This window comes from Fukomys damarensis, unplaced genomic scaffold, assembly GCF_012274545.1.
Source record: "Fukomys damarensis isolate Sample0158 unplaced genomic scaffold, DMR_v1.0_HiC HiC_scaffold_23, whole genome shotgun sequence".
Lineage (NCBI taxonomy): Eukaryota > Metazoa > Chordata > Mammalia > Rodentia > Bathyergidae > Fukomys > Fukomys damarensis.
In genome coordinates this window covers 14,201,488-14,224,088 of record NW_022900935.1, presented here as the reverse complement: position 1 = coordinate 14,224,088, position 22,601 = coordinate 14,201,488, and the positions used below count along the sequence as shown (strand labels likewise).

The 22,601-nt window shown below is 47.8% G+C and overlaps 1 protein-coding gene across 1 annotated transcript in view; it reads right to left on the bottom strand.

Moving 5' to 3' along the window:
* The window catches only part of Csmd2 (CUB and Sushi multiple domains 2), a 553,879-nt gene that overhangs the window by 173,723 nt on the left and 357,555 nt on the right, over positions 1–22,601 (bottom strand). Inside the window, 7 exon segments of the mRNA XM_033767260.1 lie at positions 867–1,036; positions 6,247–6,435; positions 7,815–8,030; positions 15,129–15,245; positions 15,444–15,632; positions 16,314–16,501; positions 17,472–17,610. Coding sequence (XP_033623151.1) covers positions 867–1,036; positions 6,247–6,435; positions 7,815–8,030; positions 15,129–15,245; positions 15,444–15,632; positions 16,314–16,501; positions 17,472–17,610 — 1,208 coding nt within the window.

Here is a 22,601-nt window from a genome sequence, read left to right as displayed (position 1 = left end):
AATCAAAGAAACAAACAAACAAAAGCCCCTTGGCCTAGGATGAAAATAGACTTATTCTAGGTTAGTTTTCCTTATCCATTTTATTAAAGCACTACTTTAATAACATCTTGAAAGTCAACTCATTGGTTTTACACACACACACACACACACACACACACACCCCACAGATTAGTGGAGACAGCTACTTAATCAGACATACAAAAAAGTACAAGATATATGTATGCTCAATGTCTTAACATCTCCCTCTCTAAAACCTTTTTTTGAGTCCTGTCATTTTTTCTGCTACAGTGTCTTTAATTTAATTTCTTCAGCCTCATTGCCACACATAAACCATCATTATAATACACTGACACTAGTCAAAATTGGCACAAGTGTACACACATGAAGCACAGGCACATACCCCAAACCAGATACATGTACAGATTCACATACATGTGGAGGGCACACACACAAATATCTATCTCCACAAACACAGCTACACAAATGTGCCCACACATGAACATACACACCCATTCTACAAGCTCTGAGTTATCCATTTTGAAAGTCATGGTTCCCAAGGGAAAATCTAATCCATTGGCTGCTCCAAGTGAATTCATTACTATTTTTTATTCTGAAGCCAACCCATACTTGACCGCACATGTATGTGACAGTAGGGAATCCCTGAGCAAACTCTAACACCATATTCTTAGACACTCATCAACCCCTTTCTTTTTGGTCTTCACTTGTCTTTCAGGAGAGCAAGGACACCATCATGGGATGCAGGAGGGGAGGAGAAAGTCTGGATCATTCACATGGAGATAGACAAGTGGGTTACTACACTTCTGCACACTGAGACGTACCCACTCTTTGAAATCTGTCAAATTTACCTTGAGGACATCTCCTTCAGCGAGTTCGAATGCTCTGGCTTTAAGCTGAATTCCCTTCCCTGGTTGGGTCTGGATGGAGTAGATGCATTCGTGATTGTTATTGTAGTTCACAGGAAAGTTGGGGGACAGCAAGGTACCCTGAGTTCCCGTGACTGAATTCCCACACTCAGCTGGAAAGAGAATCACAATAGCCACAGATTAACCCACATCAGCTGCATCCACAGAACAACTCACAGCTCTGGAGAACCTTATAGAGGTGACAAGATTTTTTTTTTGTCTGCCTACCTTCCAAAATGCCTGCTTATATGTCTGTCTGCCTGTCCACAGGACAAACTTACACTTAAAATATACCTGCTACCTATAGTTCTGCCTGTCGCTCGGCTTTTGCATAAATAGAAACTAACCAGCTTTTTCTTTCACTGTATTATAAAGTAGTTGTTTCCCACATTACTTCGATTTGTATCATAGCAACAGAAATGACCAAGGAGGATGTCAGAAGAGGGGGAGCCAAGTGAGAAGAGGGGGAGCCTTTCAGTATCAGAAGATGGAAACTAAGAGGAGAAAAGCCTGAATAACAATTGTTACCCCCGATGTGCAAAACACTATGGTAGACACAGTTATCATTTCAGTTGTCACAACAACCAACATCCTAAGACAGGCACAGTTATCATCCCAAGTCTAAATGCAAGGATTTGGTAGTTAGCGATTTACACCAAGGCTCTTAATTCACAGAAAGGAGGGGTTTGGAGTTCAGGGCCGCTGAGGATCTGGAGAGTTTTAGCACAGTCTCCTTGAAATTCTGTTTCATTTAGCAACTAATGAAATCACACCCTCCTTTGGAAATCTGTTTCTCCTCCAGAATTAGTCATTCTTTCCCCATTGTTTCTCTACTGTTATTTATAGCAGGTATCACATTTTACTTGATTTATTTGTTAGTATCTCTATCTCCTCCAGTGCGCTGTGATCCTGTGAGGTTTGTCATATCTGTCTTTCCAGCACACACTCAGTACCTGGCTGGGATGAGCTCTGTGCATGGAGGGGTGCAGCTCAGTGGCAGGACACGCTGAGAACCCTGTGGTTCTGCTCTAGGTGGTGGTGCCCTAGCTCTTGGCTTGCAAAGCTCTTCTCTCTGCCTTCCTGTACTAGGCCACCTACCTCATTGCTCCCTGAAACTTGCATTTTGTCTGTGTCTCCCACCCAAACTGTGAGCTACTTCGGGGATAGGGTCATGCTTGATGAATATATATATTTCCAAGGCCTAGACCGGATCATCTGTAAAATAAATATTTGCTAAATGAATGCATGAATATGGCATACACTGACCTCAGAAAGATGTACAGTCCTAAAAATAATTAGGGTCCAGAAGGCTATAAATACAAGTCCAGATGGCAGGCTCATTATTTGTCTGGGCATATGGGGACTTTGAAGCATGTCTTGAATCTTTGTGGCTGATCATAGCAAGTCTGCTTCTCCAAACCACTCCTCAGTGTCTTTATCTTAGGTGCAGTCCTTGGCTGGAAGGACTCCGAGTGGCCAAGATGCCATTATTTTGACCATAAAGTCAACCCTAATTGCCCAGAGCTGGGGGTGCACTAGGCTGAGCAGCAGAGATGGGGCATGTGGAAACCTCCAGGGTTGAGTATCTGTGGGCTTTGCCATATGCTTGTGTGAAAACATGCTTGTCCCTAGGCTGCTCTTGGTCCTTTTAAGATGGTGGTCACGTCCTTCACTAAATCTACTTTTCAACTAAACTACTCCTTGGGTCCTGTCCAGTTCAGTGTCCTAAGACTTGACATAAATCCTTGTTCAGTTATCTTCAAGAAGAAAAGCAACCTTAAGAATTTTAAACTCAGCTGGTTTGGAAAGCACCCAAATATCAGATGGATGAGCCAAGCTGGGGCTAAACACCGGAGGGACAGCAGTGGGTAGGCAATGTGGGGGCAGTGGCTGCTGACAGTTTCAGTAGATATGATTCCAGAGTGTGCACACTTTCTGGGTGTCCTGAGATGAGAGTTGTGGCTATGAAGGGTTGTGCACAGTTGAACATTATTACTTAGCTGCACCATATGAAGGTATCTGGAGTGTCTCCCCACTGTCTTTGAGGTTATGCTCCACTCCTCTCCTTTTTGGCTGAGGCATGGGGTGCAGTAGGATGGGCACAGACTTTTGAAGCAGACAGACATAAGTCATATAAACTCTCTGAACCTTGGTCTCTTCATCTGTCTTCATCTGGACAATGAGAGCATCCTCATAGACAGTAAAGAATAACCACATGAAATTTTACCTACATGGATCTATGCCAAGTGAATCTATGCAGATCACCTGCTCCCACTGCCTGCGCTCTGGGACTGGCAGCTTGTGGGAAGGAAGCCTGCCTTAGCTGCCGGGGGTTCACAGCACCCTCACCATTCCTGATGCCTCTTGCCGCCTGCCTAGTTCCTGACCCTTGGCTTCCTTTAAACATGGGCTTTGGCATATCTTGGACGGTCTTCCAGGCCCTGGCTCCTTGCACGCAGCTCCACACCCTGTCAGTACCCACATCTTTCCCACACATTCAACACTTTAAGGAGGAACGACAGAGCTGATAGGTTCAGATGTGACCAGTCCCTGGCCAGGCCACCTGGCCTTAAGTTCCTGAGAGAGCCTTGCTTTCAGTTACCAGGAAGGATATGAGAGGGTGGAGGGACATAGTTCTTGTGTCTGGGAGAGTTTCCAAACTAACAGGGGGAGGTGAGCAGATGCATTGGGAGGCCAAACACAGGCATAAATGGAAACAGATAAATGTTACAGAGAAACAAGCGATCATATGCCCAGGAAAGTGTGTCACTGATGCAGACATCTGTGACTTCTGTCGCTCCTGTCAAAAGGGGTCTCATTCCGGGCAGGGGCTGTGTCTTTTCCATCAGGCTGGGCTCCTGAGGCTGAGGGTTAGGTCTTCTCCATCACATTGGGGCTCTCAAGGACAAGACCATTTCTCTTGCTACAGACTGGAGTCCCCCGGGGTCAGAACTGTCTCGTCCACATCAAACACAGGGCCCGCTGAGGTCGAGGTCTGTGTCACCCCCTGTCATACCATGAATTATAGTTCAAAAATAGGGCCCAGGGCTATCTGTATCCTTCTCAGCCGGGAATGTTCTTGGTGGCGCTGTGTGGGATAAATCATCCAATTTGCACCTATGGTGCACGTGGCAACTGGGAGCATCCCCTGGGTGGGCACTTCCCGTGATACCTCCCGCGTGAGCCTCTGCTGCAGGATGGTGGTAATTAGAGGTGATTATAATTACTCTGCGTTATTAATAACACGTGAAACAGAAGACAAACGTAATAATGAAAATATTGTGAGGTGCTGGGAACAAACAGTAATTGGAATAATAAGCTAAAGGATGAGCTTGTGTAATGAGATTGAAGAAGCAGGAGCTTCAGTGCTGTGAGCATCTGTGGGCCTGGCTAACCCCATTCAAGAAAAAGTTTCCCCAGAATCACAACGCGGAGGATGCTTTCCCAGAGACAAAAGGAGCTGCTGGCAGTCAAGTGCGTGGAACCGAAAGTAGAATTCTTTGTGCCTGAGTGTGTGCCCGAGTTGGGGGTGGGTGCTCTGGGGGATGGGTACAGGAGAAAGGCTAAGCTCTGAGATCACTGAATGGTTCCAAAGTGGAATTCTGCAATTCTGTCCTAGCATTTCCTCTCTCAGGCAGTAAAGGGTTGTTGACAAATAATGATTAATTATCCAGAAATACTGGTCAAAACGGCTATGGGCAAAATAATGGCAATTACCTGGCCCTTCCTGGTTTCGGTAAATCGTGTCACCTCATCTAGAATAAGACCTCAGGGCTGCACACTGTAATCACTGTTCTCTGGATGAGGAAGCGGAGGCTGAGGGTTGCAGTGATCCTAATGGCTGGAAGGGGCAGGCAGACTCGCCCTTGGGCCTGTGTAACTGCTCAGGTAGTCCCAGGCCCCTTCCAGCCTGCTTAGCGGTCTTCAGCAGAGCCTTTGGCTCCATGGAGTACTCAGGCAAGGATGCCCTCACAGGCTTTTCATTTCTTTAAGGTACGGGGGCTGGAACCCAGGATCTCGTGCATGCTAAGCAAGCGCTCTGCCACCGAGCTGCCACCCAGCTCCTCATAGACTTTTGAGACACCCATTCCTGTTTCAAGTGCAGTGTTGCTTTGGTCTGTTTTGTGTATTTTTATAGGGTTTTATGTAGCACTTCGCTCTAAGTGAGTTCTGTGGCTTAACAGTGAGCATGGTAAGTACTCCACTAATTCAGCCTGTGTCTCACCCAGTCCTGCACAGTGGGCATGAGCAAGCAGACAGTCACGAGCCTGATGAACTAGAGACAGCCAGCAATTTGTCCCAGCTCTCTGGGCTATCACCCTATTTACCCCTACCCTCTGTGTCTGGAGCCTTCTTTAGAGTTCTGGCAAGGAGGCAGGCAGGGCTGGGTGCCAGCCTCCAACCGGCTGCCTCTCTCCTGTCAGCATGTCCTGTTCCCTCAGCCTCTTGCTCCAGAATGGTCTCGGAGCTAGTGCTCCAACGCTGAGCATCCGCACAGCTCGGGCCTTCGCTCTGTGTTCCCTCTTCTCAGTTCCTCCAGGTATCAGCAAAAATGCTGCTCCACAGACAGGCCTTTCGATGCCCACTCTGCAGAAGAGCAGGCTTCGCTCCAGCACTTTGTAAGCCAACTTAACTTTTCTCTTCACCCCTTGACACTGCTGGACGCATTACACATCTATGCATTGATGGTTTGTGCCCCTCCTCCTACAATGTGAGGCCACGGAAGGACCTTTTCTATTTTATTCATTTTTGTATCTCTGGAATCAAGATGTATGCCTGACATGTAACAGGTGCTCTGCAAATGAACCGGACTCCCACACCTCCCTCTTCCTCCACTGAATGGATAATTTTCCTGGGGATTCTCCAAGGGCAAGCACCTTCACTGGACTAGTAAATACCCACCCAAGGGATTGAGACACCACTTGGGCAAACCTAACCCCTCTTCTTGAGTCCCAATCCATCCTCAGTACCCCATGTAGCTGTCTCTGCCAGAGGCATCCTTCAGCCAGGGGCCTGCGTAGGAAGGTAGGAGAAATGACAGCTTTGAAGTCAAATTCATTTCAGAGCCCAGGGGGGTCTGCTTGGCAAAGATCAGGTTGGGCTGCAGAACAGCCCCTCTAAACTGGTGTCACCGTCCTTACTTTACAGATAAGGAGGCTAGAGCAGAAGGAAGTTAGGTCACCTGCTCAAGGTCCCACGGCAGTCCACCCTCAAACCCAGGCTCACTTGCTGCTGCCGTGTGCAATCCACCACCTCACACCAGTTGCCTACACGTTGCCCTCCCCCATTAAGTGAAGCAAAATGAAAGCACGTGACCACCTACCAACACACCTTGGCAGAGGCGAGCTCCACAGGCGCCGTCTGCCCCCCAGGCACGTGATGCGGGCTGTGCCCTCCAGACGGTACCCGGGGAAGCAGGAGAAGGTCAGGGTGTCACCCACACCAAACTGCAAGCCCTTCCGGATGCTGTAGGCTGGGACCTCGGGCTCCTCACAGGGCTCCAGGTCATATTCTGCGAAGGCAGCAGGAAGGCTGGGCTCAGAGATATCTCCAGGAGAAGACACAGACAAAAAGGCCAGGAGAAGAGGGCCAGAGACAAAGACAGGCGCAGGGACAGACCGTGGCACAATGGTTTACAAGCAGTGAAGAGAAAACACGGGGGTATCCCAGGGAAGCCGAGGCTGAGAGAGATGCAGGGAGGCCAAGGCGGGTGGTCTGAGCCCTCATCACTGAGAGCAGTGGGCCAGGGCACAGCAGTTCTGAGGGCTGCTGCCCGGGAGGACTTCTGAGTCTCTTCCTCCCTCTACCCCTTCATCTCATTTGGACCCTGAACCTTAGGGCCTGTGGACTCTCCTGAGCTTTCTCAATCATAACAACCTGTTCCAGAGGATCAGAGCCTATGACCCAGTCTTGGACAACTCACACTGGGGAAAAGATTCAAAGTGCTACACCAGAAGCTTCTGCTTGGCAATCCTGGCTTTGAGGCAGGCGGTAAACATGGAAGGGTGGCATGTACAGGCCCGGGACTGGCAGGTGCCTCCAGTGATAACACAGAAGTGCCAGTCCCTTATCCCCTGGGTATCTTCTTTCTGGTACATAGTCCCTGAGGGCTCTGTGTGGTAAAGAGAGAAGAGAGGCTCTCTCAGAGGAGTGGAGGCATGCTACCTGGATAGGTGCCAGGGCCAGGGCTGCCTGCATGCGTGGCAGGTGGCTTCTGCATGGAGGGCTGTGATCCAATACCTAGAGGCTGACACCTCTTGCCCATCTCCAGCATAAACCCTCTGATATCCCTGCTCCTGCTGGAATAGGCAGGAGTCCTGAGGCAGCTTGGAACAAGAGTGATAGGTGACTCTGCACTAGAGGAGGCAAGAGTCCTCTTTTCTTCTTGAATGCCAAATGAAAGAGTTTTCTTTCCAGGGTTCCCAAACACAGAGACAAATACCTACTCCTGCAAAATTAACACTGATGAAGAAGATCTCAAGTGAGGCCAAAACACTAATATGCTAATTTTAAACTCTCTTCTTTTTCTTCATTTTTCAGTTGCTGAAAACAGTGGAGGTGGAATCGGGAAAAGAATGTGGAATTACTGGGGTAGAGAGGGATTTGTACGGAGTCCTCTAGTTCAGCCCGCTGAGTAGATCATGTTCAGAGTGAATCCTAAATCAGAAAAGGAGATTCCCCAGTGAACCTGCTAACTCCTTCCAGGACCATTATAGGGAAGTTTTTCCTTGTATCAGAGCCAAATATTATTTGCTGCAATACCGAGGCTCTTCTCCTAGAGAGTGGGGAATGATACATATCCACTGTTAGGAAGGCCAGGGACTGGTAGAGGAGGGAGAGACAGAATAGCTCAGCAGTCTCTTCTCCCCAGAGACCCCTCACACCTTTTACCTGAGAAGGTGATGTTGAATCCTTCGTACGACATGGAGAAATCAGAAATGAAGCGGACCTGGGCAGTGAAGTTGCCATAGAGCCCAGCACTGATGGGAGCTGGCAGTCTTGAGCCGGTCAGCTGCCTCAGGGGCTGGGTGAAGCTGCCGTTCTCAGTGATGAGGAGGTAGTCATGGCCATTCTCTAGGTGGAAGGTGTGGAAAGTAAAGAACACACCTGCCGAGAGACCAGAGGGTCAGGTTGGTGATGGGACAATGGCTGCAGCAGCCCAGCTGCAGGATGAATCTGCACGAGCCTTTCCGACTTCCAAATGCCTGTCAGTGAGTATAACCACAGGCATGCATGGTAAAACATTCAAGTGAGTCTGAAGGAATGAACCCGAACTCGCCATTACCCAAAACTCCAGTCAAGGAGAAGGACACCTCTTTATGGTTGACTATATTTGAGAGGGAGATTTACAGTTGGATCTATGAGAATGCATCACAGCCATACATTAATCCATTCAACAAACAGTTGTATATTTGTTGGACACTTACTGTGGGCAAGAATCCAGAGCAAGGTGCACAGGGATATACGAGACTTAAACAAATGGCTACAACACAGAAGGACGGGTGCTGTGACAGATGTAGGGCAGTGTGCCGTGGGGCAGAAGAGACAGCAGAGAGGGGAATGTAGGACAGCTTCAGAAATCAGCGAACACTCTATTTGTGACTAAAAGGGATGCACAGAAATGAACTTGGTAGGAGAAGAAAGAGCGTCCTAGCCGGGGAACCAGACTGTGTCAAGGGCTAGACATGCTGTCGGTTCCAGGGCTTTGTGGGCGGCCGTGTGCGGCTGTGCACACGCAGAGGAAATACCTGGTGGAAGGTAGGCCGAGGCCAGGTTTGATATCCTTCCTGGAGGCAACAAGAAGCCATTCTATCAGAGCAAATCAGATTTCAGTTTTAGAAAAACATTGGTGGCTGTGAAGCAGAGCGAAGGGGCAGAGAGCTCAGTTAGAACAGCAGCTGCTACATGCTGGACTAGGAAGGATGGGCCCGACCAAAGGGGCCAGAACAGGAGACGATTATGAGACCTACGGCAGGCAGGTGGACAGCGCTCAGCAGGCACTGATGCAAAGGGGACAGGAGAGGATGGCTGAGAGGGTCTTGACCTCGTGAAAGGCGGCTGAGAGGAATGTGTTGCAGAAGCATCATGGATTCGGCTATGAACAGCAGCCTCTTCAGCATCCAGTCAGCGATAGCCCAGTGGGCAGTGATCTGCAAGTTTAGGATCAAGGTGGGACTACAGAGCTGGATCTGGGAGCCACTGGCAAAGAAGTGATAAATGAAGCCACAGCATAGATAAGAAGGCCAAGCAGAGTGGGCAGACAGTCAGAGAAGGGCAGATGGGACTCTGGAGAGAAATGACATGAGAGGGAGAGGAGGAAAAGAAGGGGAGGTGGAAGGAGAATCAGAGAGAAGAAGAGAGGAAGTATGTAAATGCCCTGTACACAGGCACCAGACATGCATCTAAGCCTCTGTTTACCTAAGAATACAAGGCTGGAGCACCTACCAAGTACCAACGCACCGCCAGTGGGTAAGAGGTTACGAATGTAAAATGAGAAGCAACAATATCCATTGATGTTAAACATTAAACATTTGGTATCACCATCCTGCTTTAGTAACTCTGTAGCCTGGCCCTATCAACTAGAAGGAAAGATGTGAAAATTCATTCAGTCTTGCCAGTTACCCTAAGATGTGGATACAACTGTTATCATTTCCATTTTGCACCCAAGGAAAATGAGTCACAAAAAAGATGAAGTTTTTTTTTGTTTTGTTTTGTTTTTTTTGTTTTTTGTCTGAGATCGCACAGCTGGTGTGGTAAGCGGTACTGGCTGGTAGCTGGGATCTGACTGGAGGCAATGTCCCTCGCAGAAACAGTGCTCTGAACTGATCCAGGATACTGCCTCACAAGCCAGAGGACAAGAGCAGGTGTCAAGACTGCAGAAGGTGAGAAGATCAGGTAGTGAGGAAAGCTATGGAGTGGCAGGATCTTCACACCTAGAGCAGCTCTTAAACTTGTCCAGGCTTCCGTTGTGTTCGGGTGGGCACATGCGTTCATGCCCTCCCTCATTGATGTGCCCATGGGAACATGTACTGTGATGCTGACAGGGCAGGAGCATGGCTGGGCAAGGAGTGCTGGGCCCACCTGCTAGTCAAAATGGGGTCCACAGACCAGTAGTATGCGTGCTTGTTGGAAATACAGATGTTGACCTCATCTGCAGAGCCACTGAATTGTAATCTGCATGCTCCCTAAATTTTCACATGATTGGTAGGCATTTGAAAGTTTGAGGAAAAAAAACACCTCTAGATGATCACTAATGTACTTTTGATAAATGATGGTGGATCCAAGCCCATAATGCTAAAGTATTTTAAAGGTTTTTGTACGTTCGCCTCTCTGTTGATCAGAGCTGGTGATCCCAGAGTAAATGGGCTTCCGCAGGCTGTGGGTTTGAAGAGAGAGATCCCAGCAAGGGTGGCAGGGGTAAGGGCATTATAGTTTACAAATAACCTGTGTCTAGGCATCCATGTACCCATTTGTTCAAGGGCTTGGGTCCTAAGCAACTATCGTGAGCTGGGCCTAGTGCTCAGCGTTGAGAAAATTCTCCCAGCTCAGCAGAGGAGAGAGATACATCAATAGTAAGAATCTAGAGCGGGGCATGAGGAAGGGTGGGGAATTATATGCACTGGGGGTTGTGGGACTTTACGGGGGGCATGATCTTGTTGTGAGCAGTGTGAGAATGTGCAGAGGCGACATGTGGGAGTGGTTCCATATTATGCTGGCCTGCTACCTCACAGACACGTGTGCACTCTTTTTCATCGAGAGAGCAGCTAAATGAACATCCTGTTCCCTTCCCTAGAACACAGGGTTAAACAGAACGTGGGTCAGAAACGGTAACAAGTGGAAACAAGTTGATTAAGTGCCTCACTTCCAGCTCTATTCTCCTGGCATGCAAATACGGCTCCTCCCAAGGAGTGAACATTTGGCTAGGATTCTAAGGAAGAGCAAACAACTGAGATGAAAGCCCTGGGTTTCCCAGCTGCGCTGATTGTGTGGGGCTTTTCTGGCCACTGTGAGAAAACGAAGACATTGTCATAGAAATAGCGAGGTCCCACGTTGGAGTTTGAATCCAGATTTGGAGTGACAGATGCATACACTGGAGTGAACCACACAAAACTGTAAGGATGACATCAAGACCACATGGGCAGAAAAGCTGGGATCAGGTACTTGCTGTGAGCCTATAGGCCACAGTCAAAGCTGCTTGGCATCTCCTGCATTCTCTTTTGGTCAGCTGTAACAGTGGGTGACAGTGTCTTCCGCACGTGGCATTTAGTTCCTGGAGTGAGGCAGCCTGAGATGGTGTACCCAAGTGCCTGGCACAGCCCTGGTAGGCAGCAGGTGGGCACCACCAAGTGTCCTCTGCTCAGCTGATCTGGCCCCTGGTGGCCTTGTTGGTCAGGAGAGGTCAGTCGCAGAGTCTCCACAAGCATACTCTCTGGACTCCTGAACTGCCTGCTCCCTGGGCATGTGACAAGCTATGAATTTCACAAAGTTTGAAGGGTCCCCAGCTGGAGACATGCTGGGGAGCAATTTTAGTCAGCAGAATACTGGTCTGTTAACTAGACATATCTTACGGGTAGAGCCCTAGGAGTAGGGTCTGGGCTAGTGTCACAAAATTCAGTTTATGTCACCAAATACTCTTTGAGTTCCTTGTTTGCCAAGCTGAGAGCCAGCAGCTGGGTAAACTGTAGGAAACAGGAAAAAGCTGATTGTCCAAGGGCTGTGAATCTGTCAAGGAGATCCAATGAAAAGTTTCACAGTGTGATGAAGTCCGGGGTTGGATGGTGCAGGATGGCTTGGTTGCAGAGGGTCTGAAAAGGCTTCTGAGAAGAAGTGAGTCTGGAAGGATGAAAAGTTGCCCAGGCAAAGGGAATGGGTATCTTCACTGCTCCCCTGGATGGGACATGAAGTGGTTCTGGAGGGAGAAACTCACTGTGCAAAGCTCTAGAGGACAAAGAAAGCCTGACCAGATCCAGAAACTGAATGAATGTCTGTGTAGCTAGAACTCAGTTTAAAGGGCTGAGTATGAGGCTGAGAAAGGAAAGGCCGGGCTGTAGGCCTCACTTGCTATTTTATACTTTGAGACTCTACACTAAGGGTTAGGGAAGCCTTGACTTGGCTGTCATGAAGTGACCCAGTCATTCATCCATAACCTGCTGTTGATTCTCTGCCTGAGCACCTTTCATCCTGGCTAATTCCTGTTCACTCTTGAAGACAAATTTATGTTTTAACCCCGGGTCACCCACCTAACCTCTTGGCTAACCCTCCAGATGTTTCTGCCTCTGCGCTCTATCACACAATGGCCAAACTACATTGATATCTGGGTTCAGCAGTCTGTCTCTATCACTGGGCCCTAAACTCCTGAATGCAGGTACTCAATGAGCATTTGAAAGTAGCTGGTGAGCTGCACTGACTTCTAGGCAATGACACACAGAAAAGCACAGGGATGCAAACAGCCTGATGAGTGCAGATATTCACACAGAAAATCATGACCACTGGGGTTGTCCACCCAGGAATCAAGGGGGCTGCCTTTCCTTGACTGCCTGGAAGGCCCTGGTTTGGTCTGAGAATCTCTGGGCCAAACTAGCCAGGGCTGACCTCATAAAGGCCAAGGTGAAACACTCAAATACACATGGAGGAACTAGAAATGACTCCCCCTCAAATTTTCTTTCTTGAACAAATAATACGTTTAATTTATAATGTATATTTATTGCTCAAAATTAGAAAAAAAAAAAGGTAGAGGATGAGAATAAGAGTGAACCAGTACAGTAAGTCTGAGTTCTGTTCCAGGAGAAGGTTCATGAGTTGGATTCATTTGTAATCTGACAAAACGAGTCTTACACAGTTCACCTGTAATTGTTATATAGTACATTTGTGCAAGTTTTCAACTCGAATGTTTGTAAGTCAGGTACTCCCTGTAACAACATCTTAGGGTAGATCTTTTTCTGTTTTCCATGCAAATATCCTTGTTTATGCTTTACAAACATAACCTATTTTTTTGGCAAACTTTTGTTACTTTATGGTTTATTGTAATCCCCTATGTAGATCCGTAAAGATTCTTTCCTAGTATTCATTTTAATAGCTGCCTAGTATTTCACTCTGGGTTGTACCATGATTATTTCATATTTCCTTACCGATGGACATTTGAAAAGTTTTTGGTTTTTCAATGTAATAAATAAATGCTTTAGTGGACATTCTTGCAGCTACATCTTGATGTATAGTTTTACTTACTTTCCTCAGGCCAACTTCAGTAAGTGGAATTGCTGGGTCTAGAGGCATGAGTATTTTGTAGGCTTCTGATTCCTGTCATCAAACCACCCTTGGAAAATATGAACCACCTCAGACCTCCAGGTCAGCAGAAAGAGCACTTGTGGGCCCACACTCTCTGCCATGTTATGATTTTCTTCCATAACAGATAATGCAGAGAGAAATGACTTTTCATTCCTGGGTGAAATTGCATCTTGTTAATTATTGGTGGCGTTGATGTTTTTCAGTTTGTCTTTAATTCTTATGAAGTGTTACTTCACAACCTTTGCTCCTTTTGCAAGCCAGTGGACCAAGCCTATTTCTCTTGAAGAGTTTTCAAAGATCTTTACACATCAGGTTGTTGGTCCTCAGTTATATGTATGGCAAAAATTGTTTTGTCCGTTTACTCTTTGACTTTTTTTTTTTGTAAAATACATGCTATCAAAGTTTTACTCAATTGACTCTTGCAGCCTTTGCCTTTATGAATCCTACTTTCCATGCTACTCTCGAAGGCGTATATCCTCAGGTGGGTGTTAGAAGTCCCTGTTTTCCTAGTGCTGAAATTCATGTGGCTAAATGTATGAAGGAGGTATGCAGTTGGCTTTAATATTTTTTTTCAAATGGTCAAACACACTGTTTTAACACCATTTATTAAATAGTCTATCTTCTCTCCAGTTTATCTGGAGTGACAGTGTAATCATATACTACACTGCCTCCTTGTCACACATTCACAGGCGTGTGCACATACACACAAAGGAATCTCTTTCTAGACCTTCACTTCCTGTCACTGAGTTAGATGTCTGCTCCTATACTCACAGCACATTGTGAGCATTATTTAGCCCACCACACTCTAATGTCTGGGAGGGCTATCCTTCCATTTCCATCTTTTCCCCTGAGTTCTTTTGCAAAACTTCCATCTCAGAGGTTCTTCACTAAAGGCAAGCATCAGAATTAGTGGTGGGGTATTCTTAAGAAATAGATGCCTGGTTTCCACCCTCAACAAAGGGAATCAAAACCTCTGCAGCTGGCCTTGGCATTAACTAGTGTACTTGGCAAAGTGCAGGGAGGAAAAGATGAACCTTGGAATAAGCTTTGAGGGCAGAGGCTGTATCTGCCTAATTCCTGCCAAACCCCAACCTTAGTGTCTGCCACATGGGTGACATTGGATGAATATCTGTTGGTTGAAAGTATGCATTAACTGATGTTCATTTGTTTGTTTTTTTGTGGGGGATCGAACTTGGGCCCTTGTACTTGCAAGGCAGGTGGTGGAACCACTGAGCCAAATCCCCGGTCCAACTGATGTTCTTTTGTAACCAGCACCATTACTTTGACCTTGGAATGCCAAAGGCCACTTATGCTAGGGAAACCAAAGCAATGGTGGAGGCTGCTGAGGAATCAGAGTGCACGGCACCTCAGCATGGGCTGTGTTATACAGGAGGGAATTGCTGTGTTCAGAATGTGAAGGGTGCGTATGAGGAAGAGGGAGCAAAGGCATCCTGTGTCCCTCCAGGACACAGTACAGAGAGGAAGGCCTCAGAGACACTGAACAGACTAGTAGGGGAGAACAGATTTATCAAGAATGGTAGGAAATGCCCTTTGTGGAATGAATTGGTACCTTTGCTGCCAAAGAGGTGTGTAGACAGAGGAGTGTTGCCATCCTGTGGGAAGTGGTTTAGAGGGGATTCCTGCACCGAGTGGGGTTTGATGGCTGATAACCAGCCTGAGTGTTTGCCACATGGAAATTCTAGATTCTCAGCAACATTTAAAGAACAAGTTCTGTGACTCAAAGAGATGAGAAGGTTCTGGGAGCTTTCTTCTTGGTGAGAAACATTCAGACAAGTATATATGTCACCATATAGGGAAATGCCCATTGAGGTCACCATGACCCGGGGACTTGGTACCCTGGGGACTTGGGTGCAACACCTCAGTCACTTTCTAATACCTGCCATGGGCCTAAACACTCACCCTTGCCATGCGATGTTTCGATGATCCAGGTACAGTTCAAGTTGTTGGGGTAGAAGTCAGGGAACCCTGGGGACAAGATGGTGCCAGTGGAGCCTTGAATGAAGCCACCACAGAGAGCTGCAGGAGTGAAGAAGAAGGCAGTGAAAGGCCAGAGTGGTTCTGGGAGCTCACGATCCTTCTGAGACCCAACATCCCATCTTCACTCAAATCCCAACCCTCATTCATGCAGTCGGGCAGTCAATGTCCTTCCCTTCCTGGGTTTTCGAGGCAGAGAAGAAGTCTTCTCCTACAGTGTCCCCTGAGGTTGTGTCTCACCTTCACAGCTGGGCAGTGCCCGGCTCCACTGGAAGTTGGGCTCACACTCCAGTGGCTCCCCGTCACTTAATGTGTAGCCCGAATCACAGCTGAATGTCACCAGAGCACCAACATAGAAGTCATTCCCATGCCGCTGCCCATTGACAGGGATCCCTGGGTCCAGACAGTGGTCTGACTGCAGTGTTATTGCTAGAAAAGAAAGGCTACTGCTAGGAAGGACAGCATGCACTGTTCCCACAGAGGGACCTCGGTTGGCTCACAGACAAAGGAAGGAGAGGCCCAGATTCTCAGAAAGCTGGGGTTTCCAATAATACATTTGTTAAATGAGACTGTTGGAATCTGTGAAGTTTGAAGACCTATCTCTTAGTTAGATAAGGTAGCCCAATCATTTTCTCCTTGGCTCACTCATGCAGTAAACACGAGTTGAGTGTCCATGTGGCTTAGGGCTCTGTGCTGACTTGGGGATGCTAACAGGAGTCAGAAGGTGACCCTGACCCCATGGTGCTCTCGATTGTACCTTTCTGTTTCAATCTGCAAAGAACAGAAGTGACATGGGTCCCTTAAACTGAGGGGATGAATGCAGAAGAGGATGATGGAGTGAGTGTGAGCATGAGCGGCTATTTTACTTCAGGTTCATAGTCAATACTGTCCCCAGAGTACCTCTCATGGTGGCACTCAGTTGCCTGCACACAGAGAAAGCTGTGAGGTATGCATATGCGACCTAGCACAAAGGTCATCTCCCGGGATCCCTGAGAGATGCTGAGGACAAGGGAGCACTCTCCAAAGGGAACAGCCTAACTGGGGCCTTTCACCTACCTGGGTCGGCCTTGTCACCCACCCACCACTCTGCCCCTCCCCACAAAGACTCACTCTCATAGCGGAGCTGGAAGCCAACGTCCGAGTGACTCTTGTCGGTAGAGAAGAGGAGGTAGAGGTAGTTGCTGGTGCTGATGAGGAACTGGGGGACCTGAGTCCCGTGGTAAACCCCAATCAATGGAGCTGAGTATGTCCGTCCATCTCGCACTTCCAGGGTGTCATAGTTGACTTCAGTTTTAAATCTGCCGAATGATACAAATGAAGACTTCTTGAGAAACCCAAGGCTTATTAATTTGCAGATGACAAAAGCCCTGCCTGACCCAGGTCTTTGGACAGCCAGACTTTAGGAGGCTGGGATGTCTTAATAGAATTTGTGCACATTTTTAGTGATATGAAAGGACCTTCTCTGCTGTTTAAACCCCTTTCCTCCTTTCATGGCCTGATACAACCTCCCTATCATCTCCACGGCCTGAGCTGTGATCCCTTTTAAGACTCAGAGGTACAGTGACTCGGCTCATGGGGGTCACAATGTTCTATGCGAGGGGTCAATAAAGCTGCAGGGCCAAATTTGATCTATGCCCGGAGAGCTAAGTCTGGCTTTTACTTTTATAAAGGGGCTATAGGGGGAAAAAAGATAATAAAGAACATGTAACAGAGACCTGCAAGTGGTCCACAATATTTATTATCTGGCCCTCTGCAGAAAAGTTTGGGGACTTATTCCAGGCCTCAGATAACTTGTCTGGAAGAAGTTTGTGCTCATAGTCAGTGGCCTACTTCTGCAAACCCCTTGAACATATGCTGAGTATGAATCAAAGTGGTCAATTGAGCAGGATTTGGGATAGAGGTCAGGGAGAACACATGTCATATAAGAAATAAGGAACAGGTTGCTTCTCAGATGATAACGCTTTGTTCAACACCTGATGGTGTCTTATCTACAACTCTCCTCCCTTGAGAGTTAAGAGGAAAGAAGGGGTTTGGGTGCCAAGTGACACCCTAGCCATCTCTTTCCTGGACACAATCCCCTAACAGGATAAAACACACCCAAGGGCAAAGCCAATGAAATCTGTTTCTATACAGAGCAGTGGGCTCCACTGTTGCTCAATCTTGCTGACATTTCAGCATGGATACCGGTCCCTGGCCTACTCCAGGTTCCCTCCCACAGTGTATACATCACCCCATCAGCCCCTTCCCAGAAGCAGTGGTTCCAAGCACCTGTCAAAGGTAATTTTGATGGGGTAGCCTGGCTGTGCTTCAATCACCCAGGCACAGCTCAGGGCGTCTTTGTAGAAGCCGGGCCAGCCTGGAGAGAGGATGGTACCACTGGGCGAAGTCAGATGACCTCCGCAGGGAGCTAGGGAACAGGAGAGAAGCAGCTTTCTTGGAGACAAATGAATGAATAAACAAACAAACAAACAGAAAACCTTCTTATAAAATGTGTCAGCCAACAAGGATTGTTTTTGTTTTTATGGAAAATTACATAAGCTGGGAGCTTTGTTTATTGGGACTTTTATAAATGTGAATAGCTACATCATTTGGGGTTTTATTAAAGGCCAGAAGGGAGGAATGAAAAGAGTCCTTTAAAAAGTCCTATTGTCGTACTAGACGGGTTGATTTGGGTCGCAGTGGCTTTTTCTTCATTCCTCATTCAGTTGTCAGGCCTGACCCAGAGACATCAGCCCAGCCCACTTCCTCTCAACTACAACAGGGAATGAGTGTCCAGGGCTCTGTGCTGCTTGGGCACCACATGTGCTCTGTCTTCTGCAACGTGGCACACCCAGTCTTAAACACAGCACTTGGCACATAGCTGTCCCTCCATGACTATTGACCGGATGAATAATCAATGAACAAAAGGATGGTTGAATGCAGCCCATGGCAGGTAACTCTACCAGCCACTAGCAGGTCTCAGCATAGCTCCCAGCTGTCTCTGGTCTTCTAAAGCCTGTTTTCTTCCCCCTCAGTCTCCTTCTGCCCACTCCTCCTATCTTTCAGCTTCCCTATTTGCACTTGCGTCTTCCTACCTTCCTGCCTCATCCTACATCCAGAGTCTGATCCTGGCAAAAGTTGTCAGAGCTCCTCTAGTGCTCCTTCTTCAGGGTATATTGTGGCCTTCACTGTTCACCCCTTTTGAAATTATGCAAAGCCAAGGGATCACATAGCTCAATACATTGAGAGCAGGTGGGATACGTGCCATGCCAAGGGAAGGGTAAGAGCCCTTTTGCAGAATTTGCAGTTTCCCCCTCCTGACTCCATGGCTGCGGAAACAGATGTCAAAACAGAAGTCTGATCCACCTGGGTCTTGAAGCGACTGTGGAGCAGATCCCTCAATGAACTGTTAAATCCATAGCTCGAAGGTCTGTAATCTTGTGTTTAAGCAACTGAGATTGAGGAGTTGTCTCTTAATAAGCTTAACTGAGCCCACTCTGACACCTTCCCTAAACTAATGATGAGGATCGTGGCACCACCTATCATCAAGGCTGCCTCACTGTCAGCACCACTGCCACTGACTTAGTGCTGACTCCACACCAGGCATTATGTCCACTTGCTCCAAAGCAAACACTCCCATGAAGTCAGTGCTATGTATTATTTCCTAAGAAAGCTGGCACTTATGGAGGTTAAGTAACCTGGGATTTGCAAGTCGTAGAGTCTGAATTCAGACTCAGGTGAGACCGTACAGAACCGAGGATCATAAATTAAGGAGTTTCTGATCTGAAAGGAACCATTGCTTTTTTGGGGTTGACTTATTACAGAACTAACAGAGGCCAAACCCCCTGAAGAGTACTGAGATGGGGATAAGGAGTTAGACAGCACTGATCTCTTGGCAAAGTTTTGGAGATTTCTCCAGGCAATCAGCTTCATGAGATATAGTCAAACGAACCTCACCTTTCCTTCACTTCCATAACCTTCTGGAATTATCTAAAATAGCTATAACATAACTGCCTTGATGTGGCTGCTGCCATTTTGGTCAGCGACCACCATTTTATACCTTAAGTTTCCATTTCCTACAACACGCGTCATCATCCGTGAGAGAAACCGATGGGCGAGCAAGGCTTGTCCATATAAGGAATGGATCACAAATAAGGACCCCTGAGTGGCTGCCCATGCAGCTGATGCCACTGCCCGACCCGCTTACACCAGCTACCCGCTCTATAACATCCATATAAGATGGATCACAAATAAGGACCCCTGAGTGGCTGCCCATGCAGCTGATGCCACTGCCCGACCCGCTTACACCAGCTACCCGCTCTATAACCAAGCCCCTTCAACCTAGCTCTCTCTCTCTTCTTCTTCTTCCTGCTTCTCTGAGTAGGCCACTGTGCCACAGCGGCTCTAAAATAAATCTCTCATACGAGCTCTGTCGGTGTGTGGAGTGATCTCTGGCAGGCGCTGGTTTCTTTCACTGGTGCCGTGACTCGGATGGGCTGCTACTTGGCTCCCGGCTTGAACGTTGAGGGTCTAGCAATCCTGAGGCTTGGCGCCCCAATCCTCCCGCCTGACAACTCGTGTCCGTTCACCCAGATGCCTCTATGCGCCCACCACCAGCCTCAATGATAGGTGAGTAACCAGCCTTTTTTCACGAGCTTGGTCTGGGTTTCGATTCCTGTGGCGGAGACTTCCCTCTCTCTATGAGACTTGTTGCATTTTCGGCCTCTCACTCAAAATACCTGACGTCAGGTCCCACGTCTCCTATGGCTCATTGGCCCTAGCACTCCATTCCAGAGTGGTGAAGATCTTCTTGAGTGTCACTACTAATCTCGCAGTCTTCTGTCTTTTACCCAGGGATGCCTCCATATCTGACAGAAACTTTCTCTCTCCTCCATGGGATCGGGACAAGCCATTCCTACAGACTCCCCCTTGGGCTGTTTACTCAAAAATCTCACCACCCTGGGCCTCACGCCTGACCTAAAACCTAAATGCCTTATTAGGCTTTCTACTCAAATTTGGCCTCAATATTTATTAGATGAGCAAAATAAGTGGCCACCTAGTGGCTTTTTCAATCCCTCACTCATCTGGGATCTTTACAACTTCTGTAAGTGCATGGACAAATGGAGTGAGATTCCCTATGTTCAGGGTTTTTCCTACTTCAGAACTAAACCTTCCCTCTGTTCTTCTTATCAGCCTTGTCATGTTATACTTGCTACTAAAACCCTGAGTACACCCTCTGCCCCCAAAGATCCAGCAGATGAGCCTCCTCCCCACCGCTTTCAGAAACCTCCCCCACCTCCACCCCAACCTCCAATCCAAGGGCCTTCAGGCCCTGATCATCCAGGCCCTTCAGGGCTTGTTATCCGCTCTAGGACCCAACACACTCTCAACCCAAGATCTCCTCCCACTCCCGGCCACGTAGTTGACCCCCGCTTCGTGAGATAGTAGGGGCTGAGGGTGTGGTCAAGGTTCATGTTCCTTTTTCTTTGACCTCTCCCAAGTTGAAAAAAGATTAGGCTCTTTTACCGCCAACTCCGCTTCTTTTACCTGCGAGTTCCAATATATCACCCAGTCCTACAGCCTAACCTGGCATGCTAGTTTCATGATTCTTTCCAACACCCTCACCCCTGAGGAGCGCAGGAGAGTTTGGGAACAGGCCAGGATATACGGTGACGAGGTCCATCAGACCACACCTAAACACCCAATTGGCACTGAGGCTGTTCCTGATATGGAACCAAATTGGGATTATAATTCAGCTGGAGGGATCACATCCACAGATCAATTTGTCACATGTCTCCTCACTTGTCTTTGCTGATCAGCTCTGAGGCAGTCAATTACAAAAAACTCCAGGAGGTTAACCAGGACAAACTGGAAAACCCCTTGGCATTTCTTCAGCGCCTCACCGAGGCTTTACTTCAATTCACCAATCTATATCCGGAGACTCCCGATGGAAGACAACTCCTCATGACATACTTCTTTTCACAGAGCTACCCTGACATAAAGGCTAAGCTTAAACGCTTAGAGAGGGGACCTTTAACACCTCAGGCTGAGGTCCTGGCCATGGCATTTAAAGTATATAATGGCCGTGATGACCGTGCCCGCAAACCAAAATATCAAATGCTTGCACAGGCCATCAGTCCTAACCTAGCCAGGCCGTCTGGTACCTGAGGGCTCAGAAAGACATCAATGCCTCGAGGTCCATGCTTTAAGTGCAAACAAGAAGGCCACTGGGCAAGAGCCTGCCCAAATCCTCGACCACCTCCCGGCCCCTGCCCAAGTGTAAGTGGGATGGTCACTGAGCCATTGACTGTCCCCTGGCCATCCAGACCAGATGGCCCCCATACATATCTTCTGGGACTGGCAATGGATGATTGATGTGGCCCTGGCTCCCCGTTCCCAACGACCATCACAATGGGAGATCCCAAGGTAACTATTACGGTGGCAGGTAAGATGATTGCCTTTTTATTAGACACTGGCATGACCTTTTCGGTCCTCTGGGAATTTCATGGTCCTACCTCTCCATCTCAGACCTCTATTGTCGGGGTAGAGGGCACACCATACCGCCCACTTCAGACACCAATCTTACATTGTATGTTAGATAATTTCTCATTCCTTCACTCCTTCCTTGTCGTTCTGTCCTGTCCATTCCCCTTACTAGGCTGTGACTTTCTAGTAAAATTGGGAACTACCATTACCTTCTCGGCCAATCCTGGACCAAAACAGGAGTCTCCTGCACTCACTCTTCTCATGGCCCTTCAACCCTCCCAAGAAAATAAACTACCCAATAATTTGCCTTGGCTGATTTCCCCTGATTTGGTAGATCCAGAGGTGTGGGATACCAAAACTCCTTCTTTAGCTTCTTGCCCTCATGTCAAGATTAGCCTCAAAGATCCCACCGCCTTCCCTACACAAGGCCAATACCCGCTTTCTTGCACCAGCCTCTTGGGCCTTCTACCTGTAGTTCAAGAGCTCCTCCACAAGGGCTTTCTCTGACCCACAAATTCACCTTACAACACTCCCATCCTTGCTGACAAAAAGCCTAATGGGTCATACAGACTGCTCTAAGAACTTACACTCATCAACTCGGTGATTTTCCCCATACAGCCTGTTGTTCCTGATCTATATACACTCCTCTCTTCCATCCCCTCACATGCTACTCACTTCTTGGTACTAGACCTCAAAGATGCCTTTTTTTCCATTCCACTACACCCTGACTCACCAGATCTCCTTGCTTTCACGTGGACAGACCCTCATACGCAAACCTCTACCCAACTTACCTAGACAGTCATCCCTCGGGGCTTCCGGGACAGCCCCCATCTGTTTGGCCAGACCCTGGCAAAAGACCTGACCTCCTTAACCTTCAAATCCTTCTTTCTTCTCCAATATGTTATGACCTTCTCCTCTGCAGTCCCTCTCTAA